Raw genomic sequence first — 27,565 nt, forward strand, 5'->3', positions numbered from 1 at the left:
TATCTGTTTGTATGGTTTTGTACTGTTTGACCACGAGCTTTTGTGTATCTTGCAAAATCTCAACGTATTCAATGTTTTTTGACAGCATTAAAACTACTTCAAACATAAAAACAATGGGAACACAGATAAAAACAGAGCTGCTGAAACAATGGCAACTTATTTAACCTTTCCTAACAGCACTGATACCGAATCTAAAAAATTTCAAAGTTCTCTGACAACATAATCAAGATACGGCTGAATGGAGATTTTGGCCAAAAATCAAACTACATCAATACTTATACTTTGTGTCAGCGCCCACAAAGTTGCACCAAAAGCATACACAATTAAACACATTATCAACTAAAAATACACCAAAAATTAAAGAAAACTCGCAACACACCAGAATCGGAGCCGCACAGTGGAATTTGAATCAATTGCTTAGATGCATGTGTTATTTCATTTACAACATTCAACTGCCAGGTTATTATCCGAAAAGAATAAGAAGTCAAAACCAGTAGACAACAAAGACGCGAATAAAACAGACACAGTTCAGGTTCAAGTCAAATCGTACAAGTAAAGTAGACATGAATCGACTTCTACAAGTGTTTGGAAGTATTCAAATATGCACATAAAAAAAATCACACTAAGTCATTCCGTTCCTAGTAAGTAAAAAAAAATCACACTAAGTCATTCCGTTCCTAGTAAGTCTCAAGTAGAATCCTCATCAGCTGCTCCAGGTCCAGAAATAGTTCCCACTGGTCCCACAGCAGCTTCAGCAACAGTATTATTTTCACTAGCCACAGGATTGTTACCTTCCACGGAACCATCTTCACCAGCAATATCATTGTTTTCATTCCCCACAACAATACTGTCATTGTTATTTTCATCTACAGCTTCCACATCAACACCAATATTTTGGTTATTAACTTCCACACCACCACCTTCGTTATTTTGGTTGTCAGCTTCTGCACCACCGCCTTCATTATTTTGGTCAACAGCAACATCTTCATTAACCACATTGTACACATCGACCCAATTTACATCATCTAACTCTCCTGCATCAGGCAGCCCTTCAACAACGTCCAATCCCTCTTCAAAGTGAATCCCTTCATCAACATCCTCCCCTTCATTATTAACCAACACAACAGGGTCCTCTGCAAAATCGTATTCCAAATCAAAACCTCCTTGATCTCCCTGTTCATTTCCAAAGTGGCCCTCTCCCTGACCATGCCCCAAGTGACCCTCTTGCTGCCCCTCTCCGTTTCCCTCTCCCAAGTGTTCTTGTTCCAAAACTTGTCCTAGAATTTGTGGTACGCGTCCTGCTAGAGAAAGCTTGGAGTACCTTGACTGAAAAACAAAGTTCACAGTACATCAACACAGATTTCTACAGTTGATAAAACAAATGTATTATATCCAAACTAAAAACAAAGTTATCTACAGCTAAATTTCATTATTCTGCTCCTGTTGTTTTTAACTTTCAATTTTGTCATCATAATTTTTCCACATACAGCCATAAGATACATTATATTATATTCAGATCTTATGTTGATAACTTGGATACATTTATGGCATTTGAAGAAACTCAAAACCTTCCAAGCTTTGGCTACCACACCACTAACTCACACATATTTCATTTTAACAATGTGAAGGTCTAACATTATAATCATCATAGGTTGGTATGATTGAAAAGTACTAGATTATATGACTATTGTAGTATATCTTGTTACATGACATTTTTAAGATTTTTAACCAATAATGAACACGCAAAGAATTTCATGTACACGGTAGTATATGCATCTATCACAAGCAGAGGAAAATCATTAAGAACAACAGGAAAAATTGGTTCAAAATGTCTAATTCTAAGGGGTACATGAATCTAATGAAGTAGTAGCTTTTCAGCTAGGACAATTTATTATTAATATTATTATTACTATTAGTAATGTTATAATAACTTACTACTATTACTGTGATGGTGGGCATATATAGTTACCTTAGATGAACACTGTCAAGCCAAAATTTTAACCTGTTATCCAATTTTTTACTTCATGTTTCTGATTGGCATTTTTCATAAACGAAGGCAAGTTAACTTGGTATCCAATGTGCACATAAACATATCCAAAGAATTGATAAAAAAAAAAAAAAAACAATAATTTGCTTTGTCTTGAAATGTAAAATATAGAATAGGATAGGATAGGCTTCAGTATGTATCTTTAAACACTCAACCTTCAGCCAAAAATACGAGGGGCTAAACAGAAATGTGCTTCTGGTAGTGTATGTTGAGAATTTTTTTTAAAAGATTCATGTATAAAGTCTAAAAATAAGGGTATAGGGAAGGAGTTTGCGGGGAAACCAGAGCGTTAAAATTGACTTACTCGAAGAGCAGACTCGGATAATTGGCCGAAACGATCAATATAGTCTGGGTGCTCTCTGATCCTCCTATATATTCCTGGCAACTGCTGGAATCGAGCACGTGCCGTAACCAAAGCTACGTCATCTTCCAAGGTCCAATCATGAGCCATATCCGTCCTAGAACGACAAATAAAATTAAATAACATTCGCACAAATATTCATTCACATTATTTTGACTGAACCTTGATTCAGCCAAGCCATTCACACGAACAGATTGCAGCTTGATTAACAAAATCTATTGGTTCAAAAGAATCATACAAATTATTATAAACCTAATGAATCTTGATTAACACAATCAATTGATCCACAAAAATCATTACTTCGTACAAATTAACATGATTATACAGAATCTATTATCTTTGAATCTTTACCATACTCTGTTAAGTGTGAAAGAACTGGGATGATTAGTAAAGCTTAACATTTCAAAAGAATCATACAACTTATTATAAACCTACTAAATCTTGATTAACACAATCAATTGATCCACAAAAATCATTACTTCGTACAAATTAACATAATTATATAGAATCTATTCTGTTTGAATCTTTACCATACTCTCTTAAGTGTGAAAGAACTGGGATGATCGGTAAAGCCTAACCTGAGGTAACAACTGATGAAGAACTGGGATGACCAATGGAGGTTGGATGATGATGAAGGTGGATGAATAAATGTGGATGAATGAAGATGAATACCTGAGAAAAGAAAATTATTATAGGAAAGGAAAGGAGTATTCAGTTAAGTTGGTGTTCTGGTTATGACTCACTCTGCTTATATAAAGACAGAGAGAATGTTAAGAAATCTAACTAACTTTTCAATTGAGTTGAGTTAGTTACAGCAATGTTCTATGAAAGCTAACTAACTTTATAATTCAGTTATATTAGTTACAGCTGCTATTATAAGTTCAGTGCATTATACAAAATTATACCCTATATTTTAACTCATAGGTAACTTTTTTTAATTCCACAAACCTACGAAACAATGCGACACACTTAAATTTAACTTTTTTGGTGACCCATGCATGCAAGGGTATCATGCTAGTAAAGTTAAAAAAGTTTAAAAATTATGTTATGCCAGTAGATAACAAGCAGAGATACACCAAACAGACCCTAAGTAAAGGATAAAAGGCAAATGTATATGAAATTTGAAACTTGAAGGGCATATAAACTTACTTCAACCAAACATCGTTGCCAGAATTTACAAGTACAATCAATAGACTGAACATGTCCATCAGTCCGAACTTGAGACAAATCCAATTCCACAAAAGTAGCTGCACATGCAATGAAAGGTTTTCATTATAGTACACGTATACATTATAATGAGTCCATTCTACAGTTATATGTATCAATTCTACAATACACATACGCAGTATTATAATCAAGTACCTGCTCAGCTCAGGCCTTTTGCTTAAGTATCCTGTGATCTTCCTTGGAGTTGGGTTTTAAGAGAAGAAATTAACTTGCTATTTTTTTTAAGTTGTTGAAAAGTAACTACAAATTATTATTGTTTAACAAGTATATGCAGTCCAGTAAACTCCTTTGACAACAAACATTATTGAAATATAGCATGAGAAAATCCAAATTATTGGATAATTAGAAAGAATTTCATAGAAGTCTAGTATAAATACATTATCAAAGATGAATTTGAATGCCATAACACAAGAATTTAAATACAGTCTATTTTTATATATGGATAGTATACCCATGAATTTATAAAAAGAAAGGCAAACAATGAGTTTCATGTCATTTCTTCCTAACATATAAAAACCTAAATGAAGACGGAAAAATAACATACATACAATTAAGGCAGTCAATTAGTGCAAACTAATGTTTCTCCAAATAAATGCAGCAACTGGAAAAAAAGAAAAAAAAATCATAGTTTATGTTTTTAAAGTGAAAAAATAAATAAACTTGATCTGAGAAACATAAGAAAGATTGAAATTTGACAACCTAAATCGGTTTGTCGGTAGTACTGTTTTAGCAAAGGGTAGAATTGTTGGTGGATTGAAATTATAATTCCACCCACGAACAATTCTACCCATCTCTCTACAATAATTTTGATTTTGATTTTGATGTGGCTATTGTAGAATTGTTTTTCAAAACCCATATCTCTTCTTTCGTATAAACTTAAAAGAGATATTATGGGTTTTGAAGATCAGAGATGACCAGACGGTGGAGGGAGAGAAGGTGAGGAAAGGAAAGGAAAGGTGAGAGCGGTGAAATTTGGGGTCTTAAGCTTAAGTTGTTTTTTGAAATTATGGGTATTTTTGGTGAATTATTGTGGGCAATTCTTCTAAAAAAAAGTAAAAATTATGCTTAATTAACTCAACAAATAAGGAATAAACCAACTTATACATGTCTTTGGAAGCTATTTTCAAATTAGTCTTCCACTCTCCGTTTGGATTAGCTTATTTTAGAGCTTATATAAAACAACTTATGCAAATAAGTATGTTTTTATGCACTATTTATAAGTTTTTAAGGTAGTTTATGAAAAAACAATTTACGAAGATACAATTTTCATTAGCGAGAGCTTATAAATTAAAATAAAAGCTTATTTATTTACATAACCTATTTTTCATAAGCTCAAAATAAGCTCAATCCAAACGAGGTAAAATTTAAACTAATCATTGTCTTTGTGAAAAGTTTCTCAGTTAAATATGTATAATATTTTAAACTAGTCAGTGTCTTTGTCGAAAGTTTTTCAATTAGATATCTAGTCAAGTGACAAAAACATAAAGAAATTGACCTAATTGAGAATTTTTTGATAAAGACATTGACTAATATTAATAGTGTTATAGACTAATTTAAAATAGCTTAGAAAGACAAAGATTAATTTGATGGTTTGCTTAATATTGTACACAATTTTATTTTTCGGTTTTTAGATGTAAAATCATTTATTAAATTATCATAATGGATTTTAATAATCTCATACAACTTACCTTCAATTTCTCTGTCAAAAAAAAAAACTTACCTTCAATTTCATTTCATTATATATTAATGTATTCTTTCAATATTTTATTTTTGTGAGTAAATGTATTCTTTCTATCATTTATTCTTTTCGTAAACATTAACTCATGTTCAACCGCAACTATTATTTCATATATATTATAAATTATTATTATAAATTATTTCATATACAAAGAGCTCTACAGAATCTTTTCAAATTATTATAAATTTTCTCATTTACACATTCACGATTCTCTATCACTTGTTAACACGTTATAAGAAATCAACTTTATAATTGTTTTGTCAAACTATGCATACGGTTCAAGCTTTTGCGTGTACATGCTTATGAACTAGTTTGGAAACCCGTGCCAAGCACGGGCTAGAATTACGACTACTTTTTTATTTTATAAAATCTAATTAATCGGCAAATTGAATATTTTATACACAATATATCATTAGAACGCATCGTTATCGTATTTTCTATAGCATTAATTGGATTCTCCTATCGTTAAACATGAATGATTTAACGGATGTAAAGTCGAAATATTAGTATTTAACGTCGGAATATTTTTCTCGGATGGCTAAAATTGATCGCGGAGACATGAGTTTTTTTTTTTGATATTCTGCATATAGCCGGGGGTGTTGCAGTTTCGAGGCCAACCACTACATATACAATTAATTGTCCCTATCTAACAAATCGTCTCTACCAGATGCCCTTATATATAGTTTCCCTTCAAATTCCATGATTTATATAGCGGATACCCTTATATATACAAAGTTAATGTTATGCATACACTTGCTTCATCTATACAACAATTAAAACGAATTTGTAATTATTCAATTGTGTAACAAATAAGTATAACAAACAGCGACAAAGACACCAACTATCTATCGCATTTTTTAACTAAGGATATTATAAAATAACCCATCACCAAAAACACAACAGAATATGCTTGAAAAAGAGACTACAAAACTATCATGTGCATGCACATAGACATAGGCGCTCCAAAGAACCAAGAAAAAAAAAGATGGATATATAGCATATTGTATCAAGAATGAAGCATAACATATAGCCGATAATATGGCCACTGAAAGAGTTACAACTTACATTAGGAAAAATGAGAAATATCAGAAGGATACTGACATTATAAATAAAATTAAACTGAGTATGCGAATATTGGAGCTGCTCTATCAGATAATAGAAAAACCGAAGTTTCAGCAGATAAACACCTTACTGTATCAGACAGTGTTAATTTTGGAGCCGGAGAGAATGCATTGCACCTATTGCAATTGGTCAATGATATTTGAATGCCATAGAAATTCCATTAAAGTCAGTCTGTGTACATCTGAATGATACCACGTCACTTGAAGCACAAAACCAGCACCTGAAGGTATATGAGACCAAAATATTGTCAAAAAGGTATTAAAATATTACTCCGTATAACATATTAGTCCCTATAACAAATAGATCACTCGGCATGTTCTTTGCACAACAATAATGTCATTGGATTTTATACAATGATATAAGAAAGAGGCCAAACTGAGTAATTTTAAAATAAACGGACCAATTTCGCGAGTTACTAAAAATAGGAGTCTAAAACTGCAATTAAGTCTTTAATAGTTCAATTTTAAAATTTAGTTTTTAGATGTTATTCTCTTTCTTGTGAATTTTTTCATTTAACCTCTATTATTTGAAATTATTTTCTTTTGGTTGATAATGGCAAATGATTATGGAAAATCGAAGATTTGTTATGTCAGGTTGATAAATAAATGTTTATTAGATATTTATAGTTATGTGGGTTTTTTAAATTGAATCAAATTTTTTGTAAAATAATTATCTAAAAATCTCCAACTCCTTCAGCAAACTCATAGATTTATCGACTACTCATACTATTTCCTATACTCTCACAAATAAAACACATAATGCTTATTTTTTTTCTCTTAGCTTCTCTCATGTTCAAATTCTTTTTTGGTAATTTTTTTTTCGCTTCTAATTTCCTTTCCCCTTTCTCAGGTAAGAAATGCACATAAACCTCTTTCAATGAAACCATCACCAACAATTTTTTTTTTAAACATATTACATTTTCCATGGATCTTATTTGACTATGACACTTAATTATGGACACGGAGAGGGTTGCAAACTTTAATAAGAGGTGTTAATGTGTCAAATATGAGTTAAAATTTTATATTAGATATGGACGGGTAGATTCTGAACAACATATATGAGGGATGACCAATATACCTATTGGCTTAAGGTTTTGGGTGAATATATGATATCAATCTCACTTGTGTGTTGTCTCTTAGTCTAATGTGGCGATAAAACTCAAGGTAGGATCCCTTGAAAGTCCCAAAACTAAGATAAATTGTTTTGTTAGCTTATAGATCTCATTTATTTAAATTTTTTATCTTAAATTTTAGTTATTGGTTATCATTTATTTTCATGCTCTTTTTTTTATTCAACCTCCCTCATTTCAAATTTCTTCACTTTTGATCTTTGGTAGAATTTTATAATGAAAAAATGCCTATATGTTTTGCTTAGTTGACAAAATATATGCTTATTAGAATTTTTAAATTGGTGTTGCGATTATTTAATTGAGTCTAATGTTTGGTATAATAATTACCTCAAAATCTCCAAATTTTTCAACAAACCCGCAAAATTACCAACAACAATCATTATTCCATATACTCTCACGGTCAAAGCACACACTCCTTATTTTTTTCCTTACTATTTCTCTCATGTTAAAATTTCTTTTTCATCTTATTTATTTTTCTGGGTTATTTTCTTTATACTCATGAAAGAGAGGAACAGAAACATCACTTCAGGAAACCAACACCAATCTATATTTTTTTACTGTATTGTGCCTCAATATAACTTTATTTGGTTATGTTACCAGATTACAATGTAGAGAGTCTCACATTTAAGAGAGAAGTTAATTTGTCATGTATGAGTGAGTAGGTGGTGAGAAAAATATAAGTGAGACGACTCATATACATAATGTCTTAAGGTTTTGGATGAACGTGTGATGTTAGTCTCACTTTTATGGGTTCTCTTAACCTAATGTGATTGACCAACTCAGCTTATGCTCCACTGGAATTCACAACATTTTGGATGTTATTCGGTTTGATGCTATATTTTTAGTCAACCTTTATTATTTTAGATTATAAAATGGTACACACAATTATGCTGAGTTGACAAAGTACATATTTAATAGACATTTTAAGCGAAGATCTGGTGTAAGTCTCACTTGTGTGATCCCTCTTAACTTAATATGATGTTCCAACCAAATGTAGGCTTCCTTTGTACAATCAACATTATGATGAACTATTTTTTTGGCGTTTGGATGTCATTTGTAGGGGTGTTCAAATCCAAACCGATCCAAAAATAAAACCGCAAACCGATTCAAAAAAACCGAAAACCGCAAAAAACCGAATATTTTTGGATGTGTTTGGATGTTGTTTTGAAAAAACCGCTATGATCGGATCGGATTTCAAATTGCCTTTTCAAAACCGAACCGAACCAAACGGAACCACAAAAATAAATTTTTATACTTATTTATTATTTTATTAGTATTATATATTGCATTAATATATTTCTTATTGGTATTTAATCTTATATATAGCATTAATTTAATCTATATTATTACTACTTCATCTATTTCAAATATAATCAATCATTTTCATTGTGTAATGTTAACTTTTTAAATAAATTTATGTCATATTTTGTATCAAACCTATTATTTTACTGTGTATGAGTAATAATAATATTAATAAAAAGCCTCTTAAAAAAAATATTAATAAAAAATTAGATGTTGCACTTTGGATATCCAAAAATCGACCAAATTAAACCGCATATATTTGGATCGGGTCGGTTCGGATTTTTTTAACATAATCATCCAAATCGAACCGAATCGCACGTGATTTTTATTTTGGATCGGTTGATTTTTTACCTAAAAACCGATCCAAACCGGACCGCGAACACCCCTAGTCATTTGCTATTTTTTGTAAAGTTAATTAACTAAATTGTCATTTTTAATTCCTACAAAAATAAATAACACTTTTCGGTCCTTGTAAAAAATTTCATCACCATTTTTAGTCGTTGTTTAGTTTTTTATCAGCATTTTTAGTCATGTAAAAAAATTTGTCAACAATTTTTTCCATAAAAACTTCAAAAGAAAATGTTAAAATGATTAAAAAATGTGATTTTATTTCTAGGGACTAAAACAAAAAATCTTCATATTTAAAGAGAATATTTACTTAATTAACCTTTTTTCATAAAACTTTATTTTTGGATGTCATTAGCTTTCCTTCTATTTTTGTATTCAACCTCTATTATTTCAAATTCCTTCACATCTGCTCTTTTGTGGATGTGACAATGGGAAATGCAGATGAGTTATGATGAGTTTACAAAATATATGCTTATTAGACATTTTAAAATATTCAACTTCTTCAAGAAAAACATATAAATATTGGTAAGTCAATCTATTCTATACTCTCACGGATAAAATATATACTACATATTTTCCTCTTATTGTTTCTCTCATGTTCAAATTTATTTTGTATTCGTATTTTCTTTCTTTCTAGTTGCATTTCTCTCTTCTTATGAAAGAAAGGAACATAAACCTCCCTCCATGAAATCATCACCAATCAACCTTTATGAACATGTTGTGCCTCAATCTGACCTTGTTTGATTACGTTAAATAATTACGGACGCATATAGTCGCACACTTAATTAGGATATATTAAATTGTCAAGTGTGAGTTAACGTTATAGATTGGATGGAAAAATATATTTTGAACGACATGTAAGTGAGATGAACAAAATACCCAATGCCTTAAAGTTTTATGTGAATATGTGATGTCAATCTCATTTGCCTAAAAGTTGTTATTGACCTAATATGGTCATCCAACCTAGTTAATACTCGCCCAGAAGTCTCAACATTATGCCAACATTATGATAGTTGTTTTATTAGGTTTTGGATGTCAATTGTTTAATTTTTTTATATTCAAATTTAGTTATTGGATGTCATTCGTTTTCATACTATATTTTTTCATTCAACTTCTACTATTTTAAATTCCTTCACTTTTGGTATTTTGTGGAATTTGACAATAGAAAAAGGCATACGTGTTCTATTGAGTTGACAAAATATATACTTATTAGAAATTCTAAAATATTGTACCATTTTTTTATTTAGTCTCATTTTTTGGTTAAATATTTACTCACAAATCTCCAACTCCTTAATCAAAATAGTAATTATCAGTATTTGAATCTATTTCCTATACTCTTAAACAAAAAGCACATACTCCTTTTTCCTTATCATTTCTCTCAAAGATATTGTTTAGGTATATGGGATATTTCATTTTTCATGATTAGTTTGAGTGTTGTTTTTTTTTTTTTTTTTAATCTTATAATGTAGTTTTTGGATGTCCTTCTTTTTCATGCTATTTTTTTATTAAACATTTTTTATTTCAAATTCCTACACATTGGGTCTTTGGTAGAATGTGACATTGGAAAAAATACATATGTTATGATGAGTTGACAAAATAAATATTTATTAAACATTTTAAAATGATGTGGCGTTTTTTAATTGAGTTTAATTTTATGGTAAAATAATTACCGAAAAATCTGCAACTCATTATGGTCTCTTTTGAGGTTTTGAGGGGTGGAGAGAGCTTTGGAGAGTTTAGTTTTCATCATAATACACTCAAAATACATTAATCATAAATGTTAATTTATCATTTTATGCAAAAACTCTCGCTCAAATTTTTTGAAAGAATTCTCTCATTTTTTCCTCTAATCTCATCCCATCAAACTCATCCCTTCCCTTCCTCTCCAATTTCGCAAATAGGGCCTTAGACAACACATAAATTTACTGGCAACTCACTTTATTCTTTATACTCTTACGAGCAAACCACACACTTTTTTTTTTTTTTATCATTTATATCATGTTAATTCATTTTTCATCTTTTCCCTTATTTGAATTTCCTTTCTCTTTTCATGAAAGAAGGGAACAAAAATATTCTTGTATTGACCACCACCAACCCACCTTTTTTAGCATATGGCTATGTCTCAGTATCATTTACGCGTAGAGTCTCACACTTAAGGGAGAGATAATGATTGTGTCATGTGTGAGTTAAAGTTTTACAATTTATGCAAAAGTAGATGTTGACCAACATATAAATGAGAGAACAAATATACCTAATGTCTTAAGGTTTTAGTTGAATATATGATTTCAATCTCACTTGTGTGGTTCCTCTTAACCTGATTTAATGATCTAACTCATTGTAGACTCGAAAATTATTATGAATTATTTCTTAGTTTTTTTTTGTTATTTGGTAAATTAATTATCAAGAAATTTTTAACTCTTTCAACAAACCAATAAAAATAAAATACCAATAACTTTTGAAAAATGTGTTTGACCGAACAATCACAATCAGCAAGAACAATTAAATCGATAATTTTATTGATAAAAAAAATCAAGATGAGAGATTATTCAGGTATAACGAATAGGTCACCTGTCATGATTAGTTTGATATATAGATTCATTTCCTAGTTCATCGCAATTTCTCAACTCTAAGGGTTTAGTCTAGTAGTAAAAAGATAGACATTGGATATATACATTATGGGTTTTGAGCCCTGCTAGTACCCTTACAAATAGGTAAAGGTAAATATGTTTGTGATCTTCTACCTTGTACAAAATCAACATTCTCTCAGCTTTAATTTTTTTTTACCAAAAAGAAATTCATTGTGATTTTTTTTTTATTCAAGGCACTAAATTTCATAACCTCAATAATCATTATGGTCCAATAATCGTTAAGAAATTATCCCATATTTTTTTTTGTCAAGTATCCCATATTCTTTCAAAAGAAAGTATCCCATATACATTTTTATTTGTAAAATTAATCATAAATGTACTAAATATATTTTTTGTATTAAAAGACCTTCATTGTAACAAAAAAGGGTTATTTATGTGCATTATGATATTAAAAGACATAACATACATTAATTTTTTTCAAGACAACCTTTGTGAGTTATTTCTCAAATTTGATTTTGAGTATCATTTAATCCTCCTTCAAAATATTGTCGTTATTAGTATTTATATAATTATATTGTTTTCCCATGTTCGTGAATAATCTTTTTCTTTTAGAAAATGTCAAATTTGAGACTTTCATTTTGAATAAAATATTGAGGTTTCTAAATGACTATTATCAGAATTTACACTTCAAATAAAACCATTTTTTATGATAAAAAATTTAAGTGAGTTGAGCTCTAGGAACTCATCAGAGTCATGATAGGCTTCATACATCAATGAGTACTTACTAAGGTATTTATAGATCACACACCAAAGAGGTCCTCACACTTACAGCGGGAATTGAATCCACGACCTTGTGGTTGAGTCAATTCATTACCAACTGATTCAACTTTCATTGATAATGTTATTATTAGTAATAATAGCAAAAAGAGTGAATCAATGACATGCTACCATACTTAAAAATAGAACAGGCTAGCACATATTAATAATATTAATATCCTTTAATTCTCCTTCAAAATCATTATTACTATTTCTATAATTATTCAATTTTCTTATGTTCTTGAGTAATTTATAAAATGTTAGTAATTATTATTTAAACAATTTTATTAATTTTTTTACACTGTGAGAGAACGTCCTTCCTTCATTAAGTTAATGACATTCAAATCTTCATCAATTCATTCTGATTTCGTGATTGAGTTTGCTGTTGTTCATGCGTATTTCTAAAACATGTGACATTTATAAGCATTTATGTGATTTATACACATAAAATTATAGTAATGGAGCTCTCCTTTTATTTTAAGAAATAGAATGGAGGAGATCTTAACCCTAAAATATACTAAGGATTAATTTGATTGTAAGTGGATAAATAGAGAACCAACTTGATAGTATAATAAGTTAATATAGAGAACCAAATTGTTAAAATATAGAGACTTAATTGATAGTAAGTTGTTAAATAGAGACCAATTTGATAATTTAACATACTGAGAAACTTTTCGAAATACTCATAATCTCAGTTACATTTGACTATTAATAATTTATAAAGTGAGGAAAGATCATTTTTTTCAAGGGAGTGAGGACAGATCATTGATAAGTCATATTTTTGTTCATGTAATTCTTTTATACAAATTGAGATTTTTCACGTAATTCTTGCAATTCAGCATAATATAAAAATAATACAGTCATGTAAATTACATGATGTAATGAAATTATTCCTTTATAGGATCTTTTTATGATGAAACACAAAATAAATGAGAGATTAATCAACATAATTGAAAATTAAACAACATTTATGACTGAGTTCTCTTGTTTATTACTCAAATTAAATGGAAGGGAATAATTTGAAATTGATCACAAAGGATGACATATTTAGCTTCACTCGATTTCAAATTAAAAAATTTTGGTTGATACTCTTTCCAAAAAATATAATATTATGAGGCATATATTATTTTGCATCACATAAAAAGAAATATGAATAATAGTTGCTAGAAAAAATTTGAAAACAATTTTCCTTTATTTTAGTGTTAACCCTCCGGTTCAAAGTGTAATTGGACCAATGTATTATTAAGTTTGTCACAAAATTATTTTACTAAGAGATCACACTTTAATTATACAGAATGATTGATGTTATTCTCTATATTATTGAATGTTCATGATATATTTTAAATAATTTTCAAGATTGTACGGAGTTTTACGGACATTTTTTAATATGACCGCACTCGCTATTTTGATCATGCAAAGATCCAATATAAATAATATCACATATCTATTTCTGATTGAATGTCATACACAAATTCCATATTCATTCATTGGGTTGGGATATAATACAAAAAAAAAAAAGATGAATTATAATAGCATAAAAATAAAAATAAACTTAATTTTTAAAACCTTATCATTTTTTATATATATAGTCAATTTACTAAGATCTCGTAGAGAAAAAAATATCTTATAAGAAACCTCATCAACCAACTCTCACAAAATGGTCTACAACAAAAACAAAAATAACTAAAATGAAGATAACTAAAATGAATCACATCAAAATAAATAACATCAATTATTCCAATAAAAACATGGTTTTTTATAATATTTACATATAGATGCATCCATCATAATGATATCTAGTGAGAATATGCAAGAGTTACAGTTTACATCATGAAAGAAATTTTTTAAACATGAACAACCCAGATGACCATGCTCCATGATTCTTTCACTGAATTGATCTTAGAGATGTTATTGAATTTTAGTGCGATTTTTTAATTTAGTAAGAAAGTGTGAATGACATAGGCAAATTAAAATGATGTAAGACAAAACAACTATATATAGTGAAAAGGAAACTATCAAATTGCGTTTGAACCCTTAACTCTAATACATACATACATAGCTATACATTAATAAACCATATTGATATGATGATGAAAAAATTACACTTGTTAGAATCTGATTGGCTTACAAATCAAACTATGATGCATGTTATAATCTGATTGGTTTACAAATTAAAAAGTGACTCATGATATATTTTTATTGGTTGTACTTAAGTAAGAAAATAAATCTCATGATTGATGCAAAATGTTGATGACATATAATTAACTTGATTACTTGATATGTTAGAATAATTTATTTCCTTTTAATATTAGTTGGTCATGTATAGTCCTTATCGATTAATAACAACATATGTGTATATTATTCAATTATATTAAATTTAGTATTGTATATAAGTAAATATCAACCCTTTTAAAAAAATATTAGTATAAAATTATATAGATAAAAAAAAATGATAACCAAAATTTATGTTATATTTTATTTATTTTTATTGTATTTGAACCTTTCTAGTCATTTCAATTTATATTGTAAATCACATTATTGTTTCCAAAAAATATTGCAAATCACATTATTTGTGACTATAAATTGATAATATTTATAAAAATTTCATAACATATAAAAAAGGTTACCATTCAAAAAACCATTACATTAAATGCACATTAGAATTCTAGCATATTACATTTTGTCATGTAAATAAAAAAAAATATTAAAAGCACCTTAAAATTTCAGCATATTACATTTTGTTGTGTAAATAAAAAAACATTAAATGCACCTTAGATTTTAGCATGACACGTGTGCTATCAAAAAAAAATTAAGACAAATGTTTATAATAGAGATAGAGATTAGGAAATAAGCACTATATGCATAACATACTCCTATAAAATTTTGTTAAGGAAATAACAATAATCCTATTTTTTCATTATTTCCGTAAAATTCTGTTAATTTTTTCCGTAAAATTCTGATCACTTTTGATTGAAATCATGTGCACTAAATACTCTTATAAAATAGAGATAACATTTTAGGATAATTCATCAAATTATAATTGTTGTTTCTATTATAAACTTTTTCATATTTATCGTGTACATAAAAGAAAACATTGGTGCATTAAACAACAATTTCAAATTCTGACTTTTTGAACAACATTTTCGGTTACCTAATTTGGATTCCAATTTTGTTTGTTTTTTTCCTATTATAAACCCCATCATATCTTATGTGTACATGAGAAATAACATTAAATGACACTTTCACTAATAGGTTGCCACGTGTACTTTAAAAGAAAAATAGCGCAAATATATATAATAGAGATTTCATTTAATATTCTATAAAAATCGATACAAGAGAGTGATATATTAGTCATTAATAATTAACTTCACATCTGTACCCAAAAAAAATAAATTAACTTCGCATACATCACATCACACGTGTCTAAGTATTAGTTTGTCTTTAATTGAGGATGGAGTAGGCATTTTATTTTGGTGGGATCTTTAGTTGGAGGGAGGTACTTTGAAGGATAGATTAAATCGTCTTTTTAATCTTTTTGATAACAAATTGACGACTGTGTCAGACATGTTTTTGTTAGGTTGGGGGGAGGGAGGCGAGACTTGGAAATGAAGGAGGATGTTGGCTTGGGAGTGACTGTTGTGCACTTTTAAACCTATTGTTTTTAGATTGATGTGAATGACGTGAATTTGCCAACTTCATGTGTCTCTTCCAAATACAATCACTAGTGTTTACAATTACTTGACATCAAGGAATCAACCTGTAAACAACAACCAAACTATAATTATTTGGCACGAAGAGGTTCATTTAAAAGTCAACATCTTTATTTGACGTTTATTATGTATTCGTCTTCCAATAACTCAACATCTTTGTTTGGCGTTTATTATGTATATGAATTCATCTTCTGGCTCCAATCAAGTTCCAAACTCTTCACCACTTTTTTTTTTTCTCTTTCTAAAATCTTCTAGACATAAAATACCTAACATTCTTTACAAGTCATTGCTGAGTCTCATCCATTCTGATTACAATTACTGCAAATAACTATTGTCCATACTATGCATTCAAGAAGAAAAAAATCGATTCTAATTTTATCTATTGAAATCAAATCATCGTCGTTGTTTTATGATCAGCGGATTCAATATAGGAAATTACTTTTCTGGAATGTGAAAAAATTCCAAATACACATACAAAGTGAAATTGTTCAGATTACAAAAAAAAAAAAAAAAAAAAACTACCTAAAGAAATTCTTAAAAAGAAAAGAAAATAATTGATTCTTAACACACAGACCAAACAACTTCACATATAAGAGTGCATATTAAATTTTAGATTAGCAAAACATAAATAGCAGGTACTGGACTTTGTAGTAAACATCATTGAATAATATAACAGATACACTACGTAGAGGTTTGTACTATTATACAAATAAATTGAATTATACAAATAAGTTAGACGGTGCAGTTGACGTATGCAGCTGTTTGGGATACTTATGCCTACCCAGTAGTATAAATAAATAAACAATTGTTCACTGCCTCTTGTGAGGAAGTGATACTTTTACACTTGCAAGTTGCATCTTCGCGTACTTCTCAAATGACTAATTTGCCATGTTATGTGGTTTACTGTATAAAAAATAACACATGCTACCACCTCATTGTTTCAAGCGCGTAGCAGATGCTTATCACAAACCAATACCCTATAACTTGCATGAGGCCCCTCGGCTGTGTCACGGAGTGATGCGTGCCAGCCTATTGCTTTGGCAATCTCTTGAAGCTCATCCATTATGGCAAGAGAATCACGGATGTATACACGTCCACCAGGTCTTAGTATCCGATCCATCTCAACCATAATCGATGACACATTGCATCTAGTAGAGAGAAATGTAACATAAGTAAAAAATTACACATAATCAGTGTTACAAGTTTCTTATCTGCAATTAGCACTGTAGTACTTGTAAAGACATAATAACAGCACTTTCTCTAAATATGGGAACAACAAATTGAGTTGTTTCAAGATGCACAAATATGTAGATTGGAAAATTCTCACAAGTCTTAAAATGTTAAATAAGTTTTTTGTCTATAAATATCCCAACTTTCGTTTTTAATCCCTACATAAATTCCTGTCAAACTATTGTCCCCTACATATTTCCAGCAACCAATTTCTTTTCAACATCACAAAACAAATACATCAAATCCTAGGCAGTTAAGGAGATAATGGAGCAAACAAGTAGAGAAAAGGGTTCTTTCAAAAAAATAAAGTGGAGAAAAGGGTACCTTTTCCTTTCAACAGAGAGCAGGTATGCTGCATGCAGGAAATCATAGGTTCTCGGATAGGTGTCAAATGGTTCACACCTATAGCATAAATCATGAAATATTATTACATGCCGACAAAAAAGTAATGCGGAGGATACATTACCACATTGAGAACACTAGTGTCTTTTATATATCTTGAATAAGGTTAGTAACATACCAGTCATGCATAACTCCAATCAATCCACGGTCATATATGACAGGCAAGGTGTTTGGACCACTGACGGGAACAACATTCATAACCCAGCTGTCAAGTTTCTGCTTAATCAATGCTGCTGCAAATCTGCAAAACACACAAATATATTTGAAAATAGTTTTTTTTAACATGTATATTTGAAAATAGTTATCAGAAAATCCCTGATGTATATTAACAACAAGGAAGCAAATAAGACATATGCAGTACCCTCCAAAACCTGCTCGCATGTCCATAACATTTCTTAATCTTATTTTCTTCCAGTGCAAAGCACGAACATAAGCTTCTATTATCTCATTCCAGTATTTTGATTCTGCCTTAAAAAGCTCTTTTCTGGATATGAAAGCATCAACTTTTATACTTTGAAGCCTATTAGGTGGGGTTTGCAAACGCGCAGGCCAATCGGTAATGTTGGCTTCATATTCATTCTTAGGCAATTCAGAGATGCATGCTTTTAGATCAACATACCTAGATAAATAAAGCAAATAATAAAATCAACAAAATGAGCCATTAAATTTGATAATAACAGTAAGATGGATGAGAAGCTATCATGCTTCAGCATAAATTATTGATACAGCTCATTATCAGTTTTCTTTCTCATGAGCAGTATAAATGTCAAAAGTGTAACCAGAATGAAGAAAGGAACTAGTTTTACTTTTTTAGGGTGTTTTAACATAGCAAGAATGGACCTACATTTAACTCTGATTATATCATGGAATACTCTATGAACTACAACATAACATAAAAGAATGATAGTAAATTTATATATATTATTTTTTATGATACTCAAATGGATGAAAATTGACAGACTTGACTATGGATCTCCTATAAAAAAATGTGCATAATTATAATCGTGACAAGATCTGAGGCTTGAAAACAATACCAAACATTGTCAGGGTCATCACTTGGGTCACATAGAGGAGGTTTAGTTCCTGCCTCACGGTTTAAATAGCAGCTATTGTCAAAAGGTTTCTGCCATACTGCAATGTAGCCATCTTTTTTCAAAAACTTCCAGCAGAGTCGAGTGGTAAGATTAAGCATCTCTGTAGACAACAAAACCCAGAGTTACATTGACTCATCATAGAACAGGCAGCATTTCTTAATAATAATAAGTTAGGCAAACCCCAATAACTAATTGACTGTTCAAGTCAGTTCGAGAAAAGTAGGAAAGGCATTATCTAAGAATAAAAAACATGAACCTATTTGACACTGTACAGTTTAAGATGCTTCTCCTCAAGTCATAGCATATAAGACACGTAACAGAAAAAAAGTAAATTATTATAAATAAACATTATAGGGGAACACAAAAGATCAAAGTTTTGCTTTGAATAGCAATCAAATTGTTGAGAGAGGTCTAGGTCAAAGATATATCATAGAAGAATACTGAAATTCAATAATACCATAGCTAAAATGCTTCAACAAATTCAATCTAAATGGAAACTTGTATCAACTATACCTTCCCATTGTTCTTCTAAAGCTTCTTCGTGCTTATAAACTGGTTGGGCAGCCCATACAAAATACCCTCCTGCTCTAAGCATCCTATTAACTTCAAGCAGCAATATCCCATCTTCATCACAAGTAAACAAGTTTCAACTTTTAAGTGTCATAATGTAAATAACAACATTGAGACATCACCATCAAATTTAAATTACCTAGAACTATTGCTCATTATACAAGAGAGAAAAACACATACCATCTCGAGTCCAATTAATTCTACAGCGAGAACAGTGTATCAAGTCAAAAGCCTGACTTGGATATAATAAACGTCTAGTTGCAAATGCTGCCACCATGGCCGGTACCCCACGCTCAAGAGCAAACTGAATCTGATTCTCATGAACATCCTTGGGAGCTACTGACATGGTGACAACATCCCGTTGCAGTAAGTACGCACCAAAACTAGCAACACCACAGCCAACATCAAGAGCAACTCGTATATGCCGGCCAAATGTAATTTCAGGAATCATCTACAAAAGCATATATTCATCATCAACCAACAAGATACATTACACTATCCAACAAAAGGTGAAACCAAATAATATGATAGAATCTAATTGATACTATAGATTAATAGTTTAAAACTATTTTACACAAACATCCAATCATATTTCACTATTTTGCAACCATTAATGTAGCAAAATAATACTATGATGCAGTGTGAAACATTGAAATGATGTTGATTGCAAATGTATAATTAAACCAAATATAGTAAGTAACCTTGGAAATATGGTCCAAGTATTCATCCGCGCCGTGTATAAACTGTGTACCGCCTCCTGGAAATTTAAACTTATCTTTGTCTCTGGAAATCCAGTTTTGGCCACCTTTATCTTCGACAAGACGAGTATGAGGAACATTACTGAACCATACCTACACCCAAAAAAAAACCACTAATTCAATGATATGAACACATACATAATCAAAAATTAAAACTTTAAAACACCCATTTAGCTTAATTGAAAACAGAAACAATAAAAATAAAATTTTGACCTCATCTCTGCTTTTGGGCCATGGAATTGGGGCACGGTAACCTTTAGGAGCAGGAACCAAACAATTCAACTTTTTACCATCTTCAGGACAATGCCGTTCAAATCTCTCACCTTTCTCCGTCGATGGCAACTTCTTAATCGCTTCTACATTATCCAAACAAGGTATATACTCACTCATACCTCGTGAACACAACCCAAATTTCTTGATCGCAAATTTCGTAACACTCTCAGAACCTTCCTTCTCAACTTGCGTTTCGTTAACCCAATCATCCACCATCGCTGGATCGAAGTTCCCAATCTCAAACTCCTCCGACATTGTTCCATTCTCGTTCACGATCCCGAATTTCTCCACCGAATCCGCCGGCGGTGGCGGTGGTGGCGGTGATGGTGGAGGAGGTTGTGTTAGGGTTTTTTCTTGATCGATTAGTGCGGAAAGGTTGAAGTTTTTATTGAAATTAGGGGAAATTGAAACAGCTTGATTTGGATTGTGATTGGGATCCGGGTCGGAGTTTTGGGTGAAGAAGATGAGTTGTTGATATCCATCGGACCAATGTTTACCTAAGTAGAAGAAAGTGAAGGAAATGAAGAAGAAAGCAACGATTTTGAGAGCGTTGGTTGTTTTGAGAAATTCGACATTGATTGGTGATTTCATAGTTTGATTTATGGATCGGAAAGCAACGATTTTCAGTACTAGTTCATGAATTTGTCACATCTGAGATGAATGGAGAAGAAGACTAAAGTAGAGAGTGTGTTTGTACCTTTGTGTTCTGTTTTTTGGAGCTAAAACTTCTAGACAGTGATAGTTATTACAATCACACACTTTGTTCTTAGATTTCAGTAAACTCAGTTTCCTCGTTTAACAGGAGTATGATAAGTCATGTGACATGAGTTAGAGAAAATAAATTACCGACCGCATGGGTTTGCTTTCATCATACTAGTACTAGTACTATAACTATATACAATGTATAGTTTGTTGTCAATATTAAAAAACTAAAGTAAAAATAGTTGGTTAAAAATAGTTTTTTCTTTCTTTCTAGAAATATAGTAAAACCACTCTTTTTTCAACACTATATGTGGGTGGTGTTTAACATGGGAAAGGTTAATCCTTTCCCACCATGGGAAAGTAAGTTTGGATCATTAGATAAAAGAGAAACATTGATCTTATCATAGACTCTTCACACTAGATTTTTTTTTACTTCATCTTCAACCTTTCAACAATGAAAACTGGAAAAACTTCTTAAACAAAAATCAAATAAAAAATCTTGCTGTGCATACGTTCTTTTAGTATCTTAAAGAATAACTCATGGCCCAAATTTAATATTTTCGCTTCCTCCATAAATCATGATAAAAATCAAAGGAAAAATCAACATTCAATTCCAGCAACCCATGAATCAAAGCAAAATCAGTGCAAAAACTTGCTTGTTGAAACCTCTTGTTTCTTGTTAGTTTCACTTTCAAACACACACATAACCCCTTGTTTGAAATTTATTAAAAAGGAATAATTAAAACTAAACATATGAACCCATTCCATCAAATTTTTGGGTTTTCCATTCATCTCCTATGTGGACATCCGAGTTTTTTCTATTTTAGTTTTTCTGTTCACAAATTACTTTTCAAATTTGACAAAATTCTAAGATTTTGTTCCCTCTTTTGACTGTATTTTAAACTGATTGGTGACCCTTTGATAATTTTCCCTTCCATGAAATGGGTTTGAGGTTGAAGATTGAATTAACAATGGGTTTGTAGCTGTAGCTAAAGGTGATGGGGATGCAGCGGCAGTAGATGATGAGAAAAGTTTGGAAAGAGAAGCTGTTAAGATTAGGTGTGGGAGAACATGATAAGGTTTAATAGAACTGCACAATCTAACCATTTATCTTATGTGACCCATGGTGGGAAAGGATTAACCTTTCCCATGTTAAACTCCACCCTATATGTGACACTCAATAACAACCACTTTATATGTGCCCTATTTTTAAAATGCATAACACACATTGATTTCACCCAATAAAATATTGAGTGTTAGAAAAGAAATAGTTCACGACTCCAAATAGAAAGAGAGCAAAACTCCAAATAATTTGTCTAGTGGTAAAAATATAGATTTTCGATTTAAAGATTTTGGGTGTGAGTCTTGTTAATGTGATCATGGAACATTTCCAAGTGTTCTTTGATTCAGAAGGTCTACCTTACATTAAACTGAATCATATCCCTTTATTCTAAATTTATTTCTATAAATAATAGGAAAAAAAAACATAAATATAATCATTAAATAAAGGCTTGGAGCTCATCTATGTTTAGAGCTCAGTTTTTTGGACTTGGTGGGGATCCTTGCATGGAGGAAATTGAGCCCTTTATCTTCAAGGTAGGTTGTTATAATATATGCTGATATATCTGGACAGTGAAATGATTTGGCATTCTAACGTTATTATAAGAAATAGAATGCCTAATCCCATTTGTGATATATGGAACATAGTCAGTGGTTTGCATTTCTCTTTGATACGTGGGGTATATATAGTTTGTGCGTTATTTGGGTTCATGATACTTTCTACTATTTTATTTGTAAGCTATCAATAGTTGGAACATGATTTCCTTTAATATTTATGTACTTTAATTGCTAATTCTAATATGATTAACAGCAGATTGTGAAGAGTACTTAAGCAGCGAAGCAAAACTGAAGCATAATGCAATTCAAAGATGCTGTTTCCCTTGTTTAACTAACCAGGTTTTTTTTTAGCCGTTACGTATTATCAGTTTTTAATCCAGAGCACTGTTCATGCTTTGGTACTTGGTTTTCGGCGAAATGCACACGAACTCTAATGAACCAAATCACAGGAGTACCGTGAGTTGGTACCCGTGAACCAATTCACGATTTCTGTTTGCATTTGTTTGTGAAGCAGTTAGTAGGAATTTGGTGTATATTATCAAAATAATTGTTTGTGGTAGAGTGAAACGGAGCGAGTTGTCTCTATTAAAATAAACATAAAGGGTTTGATATTTTCATCATTCTAGTCTTTTGTTAAATACTGACAACTGATTACATCAATTATGAGATCATTCCATTCTAATACTTGGTGAATCGTGGCTGGTTTTTTAAGATATTGTTCTTACCTGACTATCTTCATGCTATGTGTTTTTTGCTTGTAGACAATATCGGACTGAAGCAATTATTTGTTCATGCATTATTGTTAAGCAGATTGATTGAGTGAAAATCCTGTTATTTTTTTCTTTCAGGCTATGCTTCTCTTGATTTACTCGGACAAACTTCCTGATATCTATGAGGTTATGGGCTCAATACCTGTGTGCTCTTTTACTGTCATGGTGCAGCGTCAATTGCCTGCTGCTGATCTCTATAGTCTTTACAGGCTAAAAAATGTTATGTGAATCAAAATTGTGCGAAGAAATCAATACTGAGACCTTAGCCACAACACTTGCCCTGGCCGAGCAACACCATTGTCCACAGCTCAAGGCAATCTGTTTGAAATTTATTGCAAATCCGACAAAATTTGGGAGGTGCGTACTATTGCATGTTATTGTTTGTACAGTGTTGCAGGGGTTTGATTTGATAGTATAATGCAGCCTTCATTTTTCATTAATAGCTAATATCTACATTCACATTCAAAATTAATTATGACCTGAGATCCTTTTGAATCTCATTCATTCCTTCTGTAAGTGTGCTTTTAGACTTCATTTTTGTTTCCGTTAATCTCTTGGAAAGATCTCTTCCCATAAGTTATAAAGTTACGGAGGAAGGAATGATGGAGGTAAGGGAACTATCTAAGTTAGTTTAAGTAGATATTTTGTGAAAAGAATGTGATTATCTATGTGTTTGGACATATGCAGACATTCATGTTTCAATATTTTGCATGAACTGTTTTAGGCCTTGTTTATGTGCACAAACTAACATTCCTCATTGATGTCTTCATTGCTTGCATGAAAAGTGTATTCTTCTGCTTAGGTATATTACCATCAAGTTTGTGAAAAAACTTGTAAGATTGTCTGTTGAAAATAACAATCATCTAGAGAGATGTGCACTTACGCACTGTTTACAATGTTGCCGTTAGATGCTGTTTTAGGCTGTGTCATTCAATTATACAAGTGAATTATTTATCATAAAAGATCAATCCGTTGTTTTTTCAATTAATAAAACTACGTCCTTGCTAATTCAGCAGAGAGGATGATTATAGCAACAATATGAATTAGCAATCGCAGTAGTTTTATTAAGAGAGACAACACGAGATGCCTGAAAAAAAGAGAGACATATGGGGGGTTATTTCGGGTTAGAGGTAACTAGTTATAGCATTTTGAAAAGTCACTATGATGTGATGATTCACTTGGTATACCACACCAATCGCAGTTTCAGCGACTTACTTTATTGATAATCCGACCGACATATGCGATAGTATTTTGGAAAATAAAACTGGCCAAACTTTTTTATACCTCTTGATGCATGAGCTATTAAATGTCCGTTAAATATTGAGGCTTGGAAAGCAAAAGCTTTATTGCAGTACTAATTTTCAAAGGTTACCAGAACAGTTTCTGTAAAATAAAGAAATTACTATTACCATGGATTAAAAATGATAAATAGAAAAGAGGATGAGAAAGAAGCAGGGAGGAAGGATAAGATGAATGATTCTTTGTCAATTGTACGACTGCTGCGTTCTTTCCTACTAAGTGTTCGATGCAAGTCTCCTTATTTGTCTGCTTTGAGCTCTGTCATCTTCATCTTCAGACTGAGCCTCATTCAGCATCTCCGTCTGTGGCCTCGAGCAGTGGCAACTATGCGTCTCCCACCAGTTGCATCGTGAGCCTGGCCCCATTTGACTCCCATGGCTATGATCTTTTTCTTGCTCTTTTTAACATCTTTCTTATTTCTCGTTTTCATTTGTATTGTGTTGCCCTATTTTTCGAGTTACAACAATGCGTGTAATGACATGTAATTTCTTCTTTTCATCATCTATGTTTATTTATATAAATTATTGATATCATATAAATAAAAGGAAATGGTGATGTGCGTTAGTAGTCCAGATTTCATAATTTTGCGTATTGATTGATTTTGAAGTGAGCTTATCATGAAATCGTCATGGTGATTCAATTTCCTGTACTTACCAAAATTTTCCACCTCTGTCAAGGTTTTCATTTCCCCCCTTTCCATGGCACCTCATCTTGTTGCAACTTGGAGCAATTTTAGAAGGTTCTATGCATGAAATATCAAGTTTATGCACAGTTAGTGGATTTGAAAATTGTTTGGAATTTGGTGTTGAATTTCAAATTCTTGAAATTATTCTTAAAGGGGGTTTGTTTGAGGCTTCTTCCATTCTCTTGCATCTACTAGTCTTGGAATAAATGTTTTGTCGCTGTTCAGAAACAATATCTTTGAGGTTTTAATGACTTGTTATTTTAATTTTAATTTTGCTCACTGCATACTCTATAGGAATTTAAATAAATTCAAATCTTGCTCTTAGCGCCTTTTCGAACCATTGAAATCTCAACTTTTCAATACTTTTTGATGTATTATTATGCTTTGTGCAGCTGTAATGCAGTCCGAAGCTTTTTTGCATTTGAAAGAGAGCTGTCCTTCAATGTTATTAGAATTGCTAGAGACTTTTGCATCAGTGGATGATAACTCAGGTCAGACGTTGAGCGGGAAAAGAAGTGGCAGTAGCATATACGGGCAAGATATAGCAGATGGAGGAGGGGCATCATAATAACTAATCCAATTGGCAGGCGTGTCAGGAGGCGTACGTAAAAGTAATTTAAAATCTGTATCTTCAACCTTGAAAAGTTATGAAACTGTCTGTCTATACGAGTGATTCTCGGATTTCTTTTCACCTGATTCCTCAACTTTTATTTGTGAAGTTTCTATCCCTCATACCTTGTCTCAAAGGGCTAATCTGGACAACATTTTCAACTATAGTTTGACATTAGATCAGTTCCAAATTTCTAATGTAGGGTATACCATGTTTGATGAGTTTAATAAGAATACTAGTAGTAGTAAATAGTTGATATATTTGTTTTTGCAATGATGTCTTGGAAGGGTAGACCTATCCCCATTTTGTTTCCCCTATATAGGTAACTGGGTTTTGTAGTGTGACCTTGTCTATCTGTCATGTATCTGTGGAGAGTTCAGACATGAAATAGGCAAATGGCTGAATGGTTTATTGAATAGAATAGAAAGTAAGTAAGAAAAGATTGCAGTTAAGGTGTGGTTTCATAAGACAGTAGTGGTATTAAGTTGTGAAGGATTCATAAGACATTCTCTTGCGATATTTAGCATTTCTCTACTAGATATTGACCGTCGTGAGCTTACGAAAAGTGGTGTTGCCATTGCCAGCCCTGTTGATAAGAACTTGAGGTTGAAGGTCCTCTCTTTGATCAGATGGTCTTAGTGTAGGCTAATTCCAAATCAACTTGTTTTAGTTAACGAGATTTAGTTTCTATTGAAAAAATTTCAAGCTTCACACGCTAACCGCTAAAGTTGTTGTCATGTGACTGTAAGGTCACGGGTTTAAGTCCTGAAAACAGCCTCTTGTGTAAAACAGGGTAAGGTTGCGTACAATACACCAAATGGTGGGACCCCTTCCCGGACCCTGCGTATGCGGGAGCTTCAGTGCACCAGTTTACCCTTTCACACGCTAACTCGTTTTCAGAGACCATCAATTCAAACCACACATTATATCATTTGAGTTAAACACTTGGCAACGTAATAATTATACCATTTTCTATGCAAAAACTATTTCCTTTGGTTACTTGAACAATGATCTAAAGGCATTTCTTTATCCTTTATCATTTTTTATTTATTTATTTTAAAGTAGACTGTGGTCTATGTTAGTTTTCAGGTCAATCAAATTTTCTTTTATTTTTGAAATTGATCATATTTTGTGATTGTGAGAAATGTCCAATTTTAGTTTTTCAAT

The 27,565-nt window shown here is 31.3% G+C and overlaps 2 protein-coding genes and 1 pseudogene across 14 annotated transcripts; 1 reads left to right on the forward strand and 2 right to left on the reverse strand.

Moving 5' to 3' along the window:
• Positions 1-398: 398 nt before the first annotated feature.
• Positions 399-4,623, reverse strand: LOC146939783 (uncharacterized). Of its 12 annotated transcripts, none has more exons than XM_085753323.1 (6): positions 4,335-4,623; positions 4,184-4,236; positions 3,771-3,812; positions 3,558-3,655; positions 2,352-2,505; positions 399-1,326 (listed from the first exon to the last, which is right to left on the reverse strand). In XM_085753323.1, exons 4-6 carry the CDS (start codon positions 3,614-3,616, stop codon positions 688-690), a joined length of 852 nt encoding a protein of 283 aa, XP_085609449.1. In that variant the 5' UTR covers positions 3,617-3,655; positions 3,771-3,812; positions 4,184-4,236; positions 4,335-4,623; the 3' UTR covers positions 399-687. The 12 variants fall into 12 exon arrangements, with proteins under 12 accessions (XP_085609449.1, XP_085609454.1, XP_085609453.1 ...); XM_085753328.1 differs by adding an exon at positions 2,987-3,080 and having other exon boundaries at positions 3,771-3,808; positions 4,184-4,623; XM_085753327.1 differs by adding an exon at positions 2,987-3,080 and having other exon boundaries at positions 4,184-4,623.
• Positions 4,624-16,970: 12,347 nt separating this feature from the next.
• Positions 16,971-21,483, reverse strand: LOC146939784 (S-adenosyl-L-methionine-dependent methyltransferases superfamily protein). The gene is made up of 9 exons (XM_085753329.1): positions 20,656-21,483; positions 20,386-20,535; positions 19,865-20,135; positions 19,628-19,738; positions 19,055-19,214; positions 18,382-18,639; positions 18,139-18,261; positions 17,943-18,020; positions 16,971-17,536 (listed from the first exon to the last, which is right to left on the reverse strand). Exons 1-9 carry the CDS (start codon positions 21,304-21,306, stop codon positions 17,329-17,331), a joined length of 2,010 nt encoding a protein of 669 aa, XP_085609455.1. The 5' UTR covers positions 21,307-21,483; the 3' UTR covers positions 16,971-17,328.
• A 1,263-nt stretch (positions 21,484-22,746) lies between these two features.
• Positions 22,747-26,915, forward strand: LOC146939785 (BTB/POZ and MATH domain-containing protein 3-like; annotated as a pseudogene). Its single transcript, XR_015031764.1, has 3 exons — positions 22,747-23,013; positions 23,883-24,161; positions 26,181-26,915. The product of XR_015031764.1 is annotated as a BTB/POZ and MATH domain-containing protein 3-like (transcript).
• Positions 26,916-27,565: the final 650 nt, after the last annotated feature.

This window comes from Medicago sativa, chromosome 3, assembly GCF_051527215.1.
Source record: "Medicago sativa cultivar Bolivia chromosome 3, Bolivia_mono, whole genome shotgun sequence".
NCBI lineage: Eukaryota > Viridiplantae > Streptophyta > Magnoliopsida > Fabales > Fabaceae > Medicago > Medicago sativa.

Bases quoted from the DNA above. Each gene is read 5' to 3' on its own strand.
- LOC146939783 (XM_085753322.1), bottom strand. From the start codon at position 3,616: ATGGACATGTTCAGTCTATTGATTGTACTTGTAAATTCTGGCAACGAT. The intron at 2,506-3,557 runs GTAAGTTTATAT...TTGTCGTTCTAG, and splicing joins GGCAACGATGTTTGGTTGAA to GACGGATATGGCTCATGATT. The intron at 1,327-2,351 runs GTAAGTCAATTT...TTTGTTTTTCAG, and splicing joins TATCCGAGTCTGCTCTTCGA to TCAAGGTACTCCAAGCTTTC.
- LOC146939784 (XM_085753329.1), bottom strand. From the start codon at position 21,306: ATGAAATCACCAATCAATGTCGAATTTCTCAAAACAACCAACGCTCTC. The intron at 20,136-20,385 runs GTTACTTACTAT...ATGCTTTTGTAG, and splicing joins ACTTGGACCATATTTCCAAG to ATGATTCCTGAAATTACATT. The intron at 18,021-18,138 runs GTATGTTACTAA...TTTATGCTATAG, and splicing joins ATTGGAGTTATGCATGACTG to GTGTGAACCATTTGACACCT.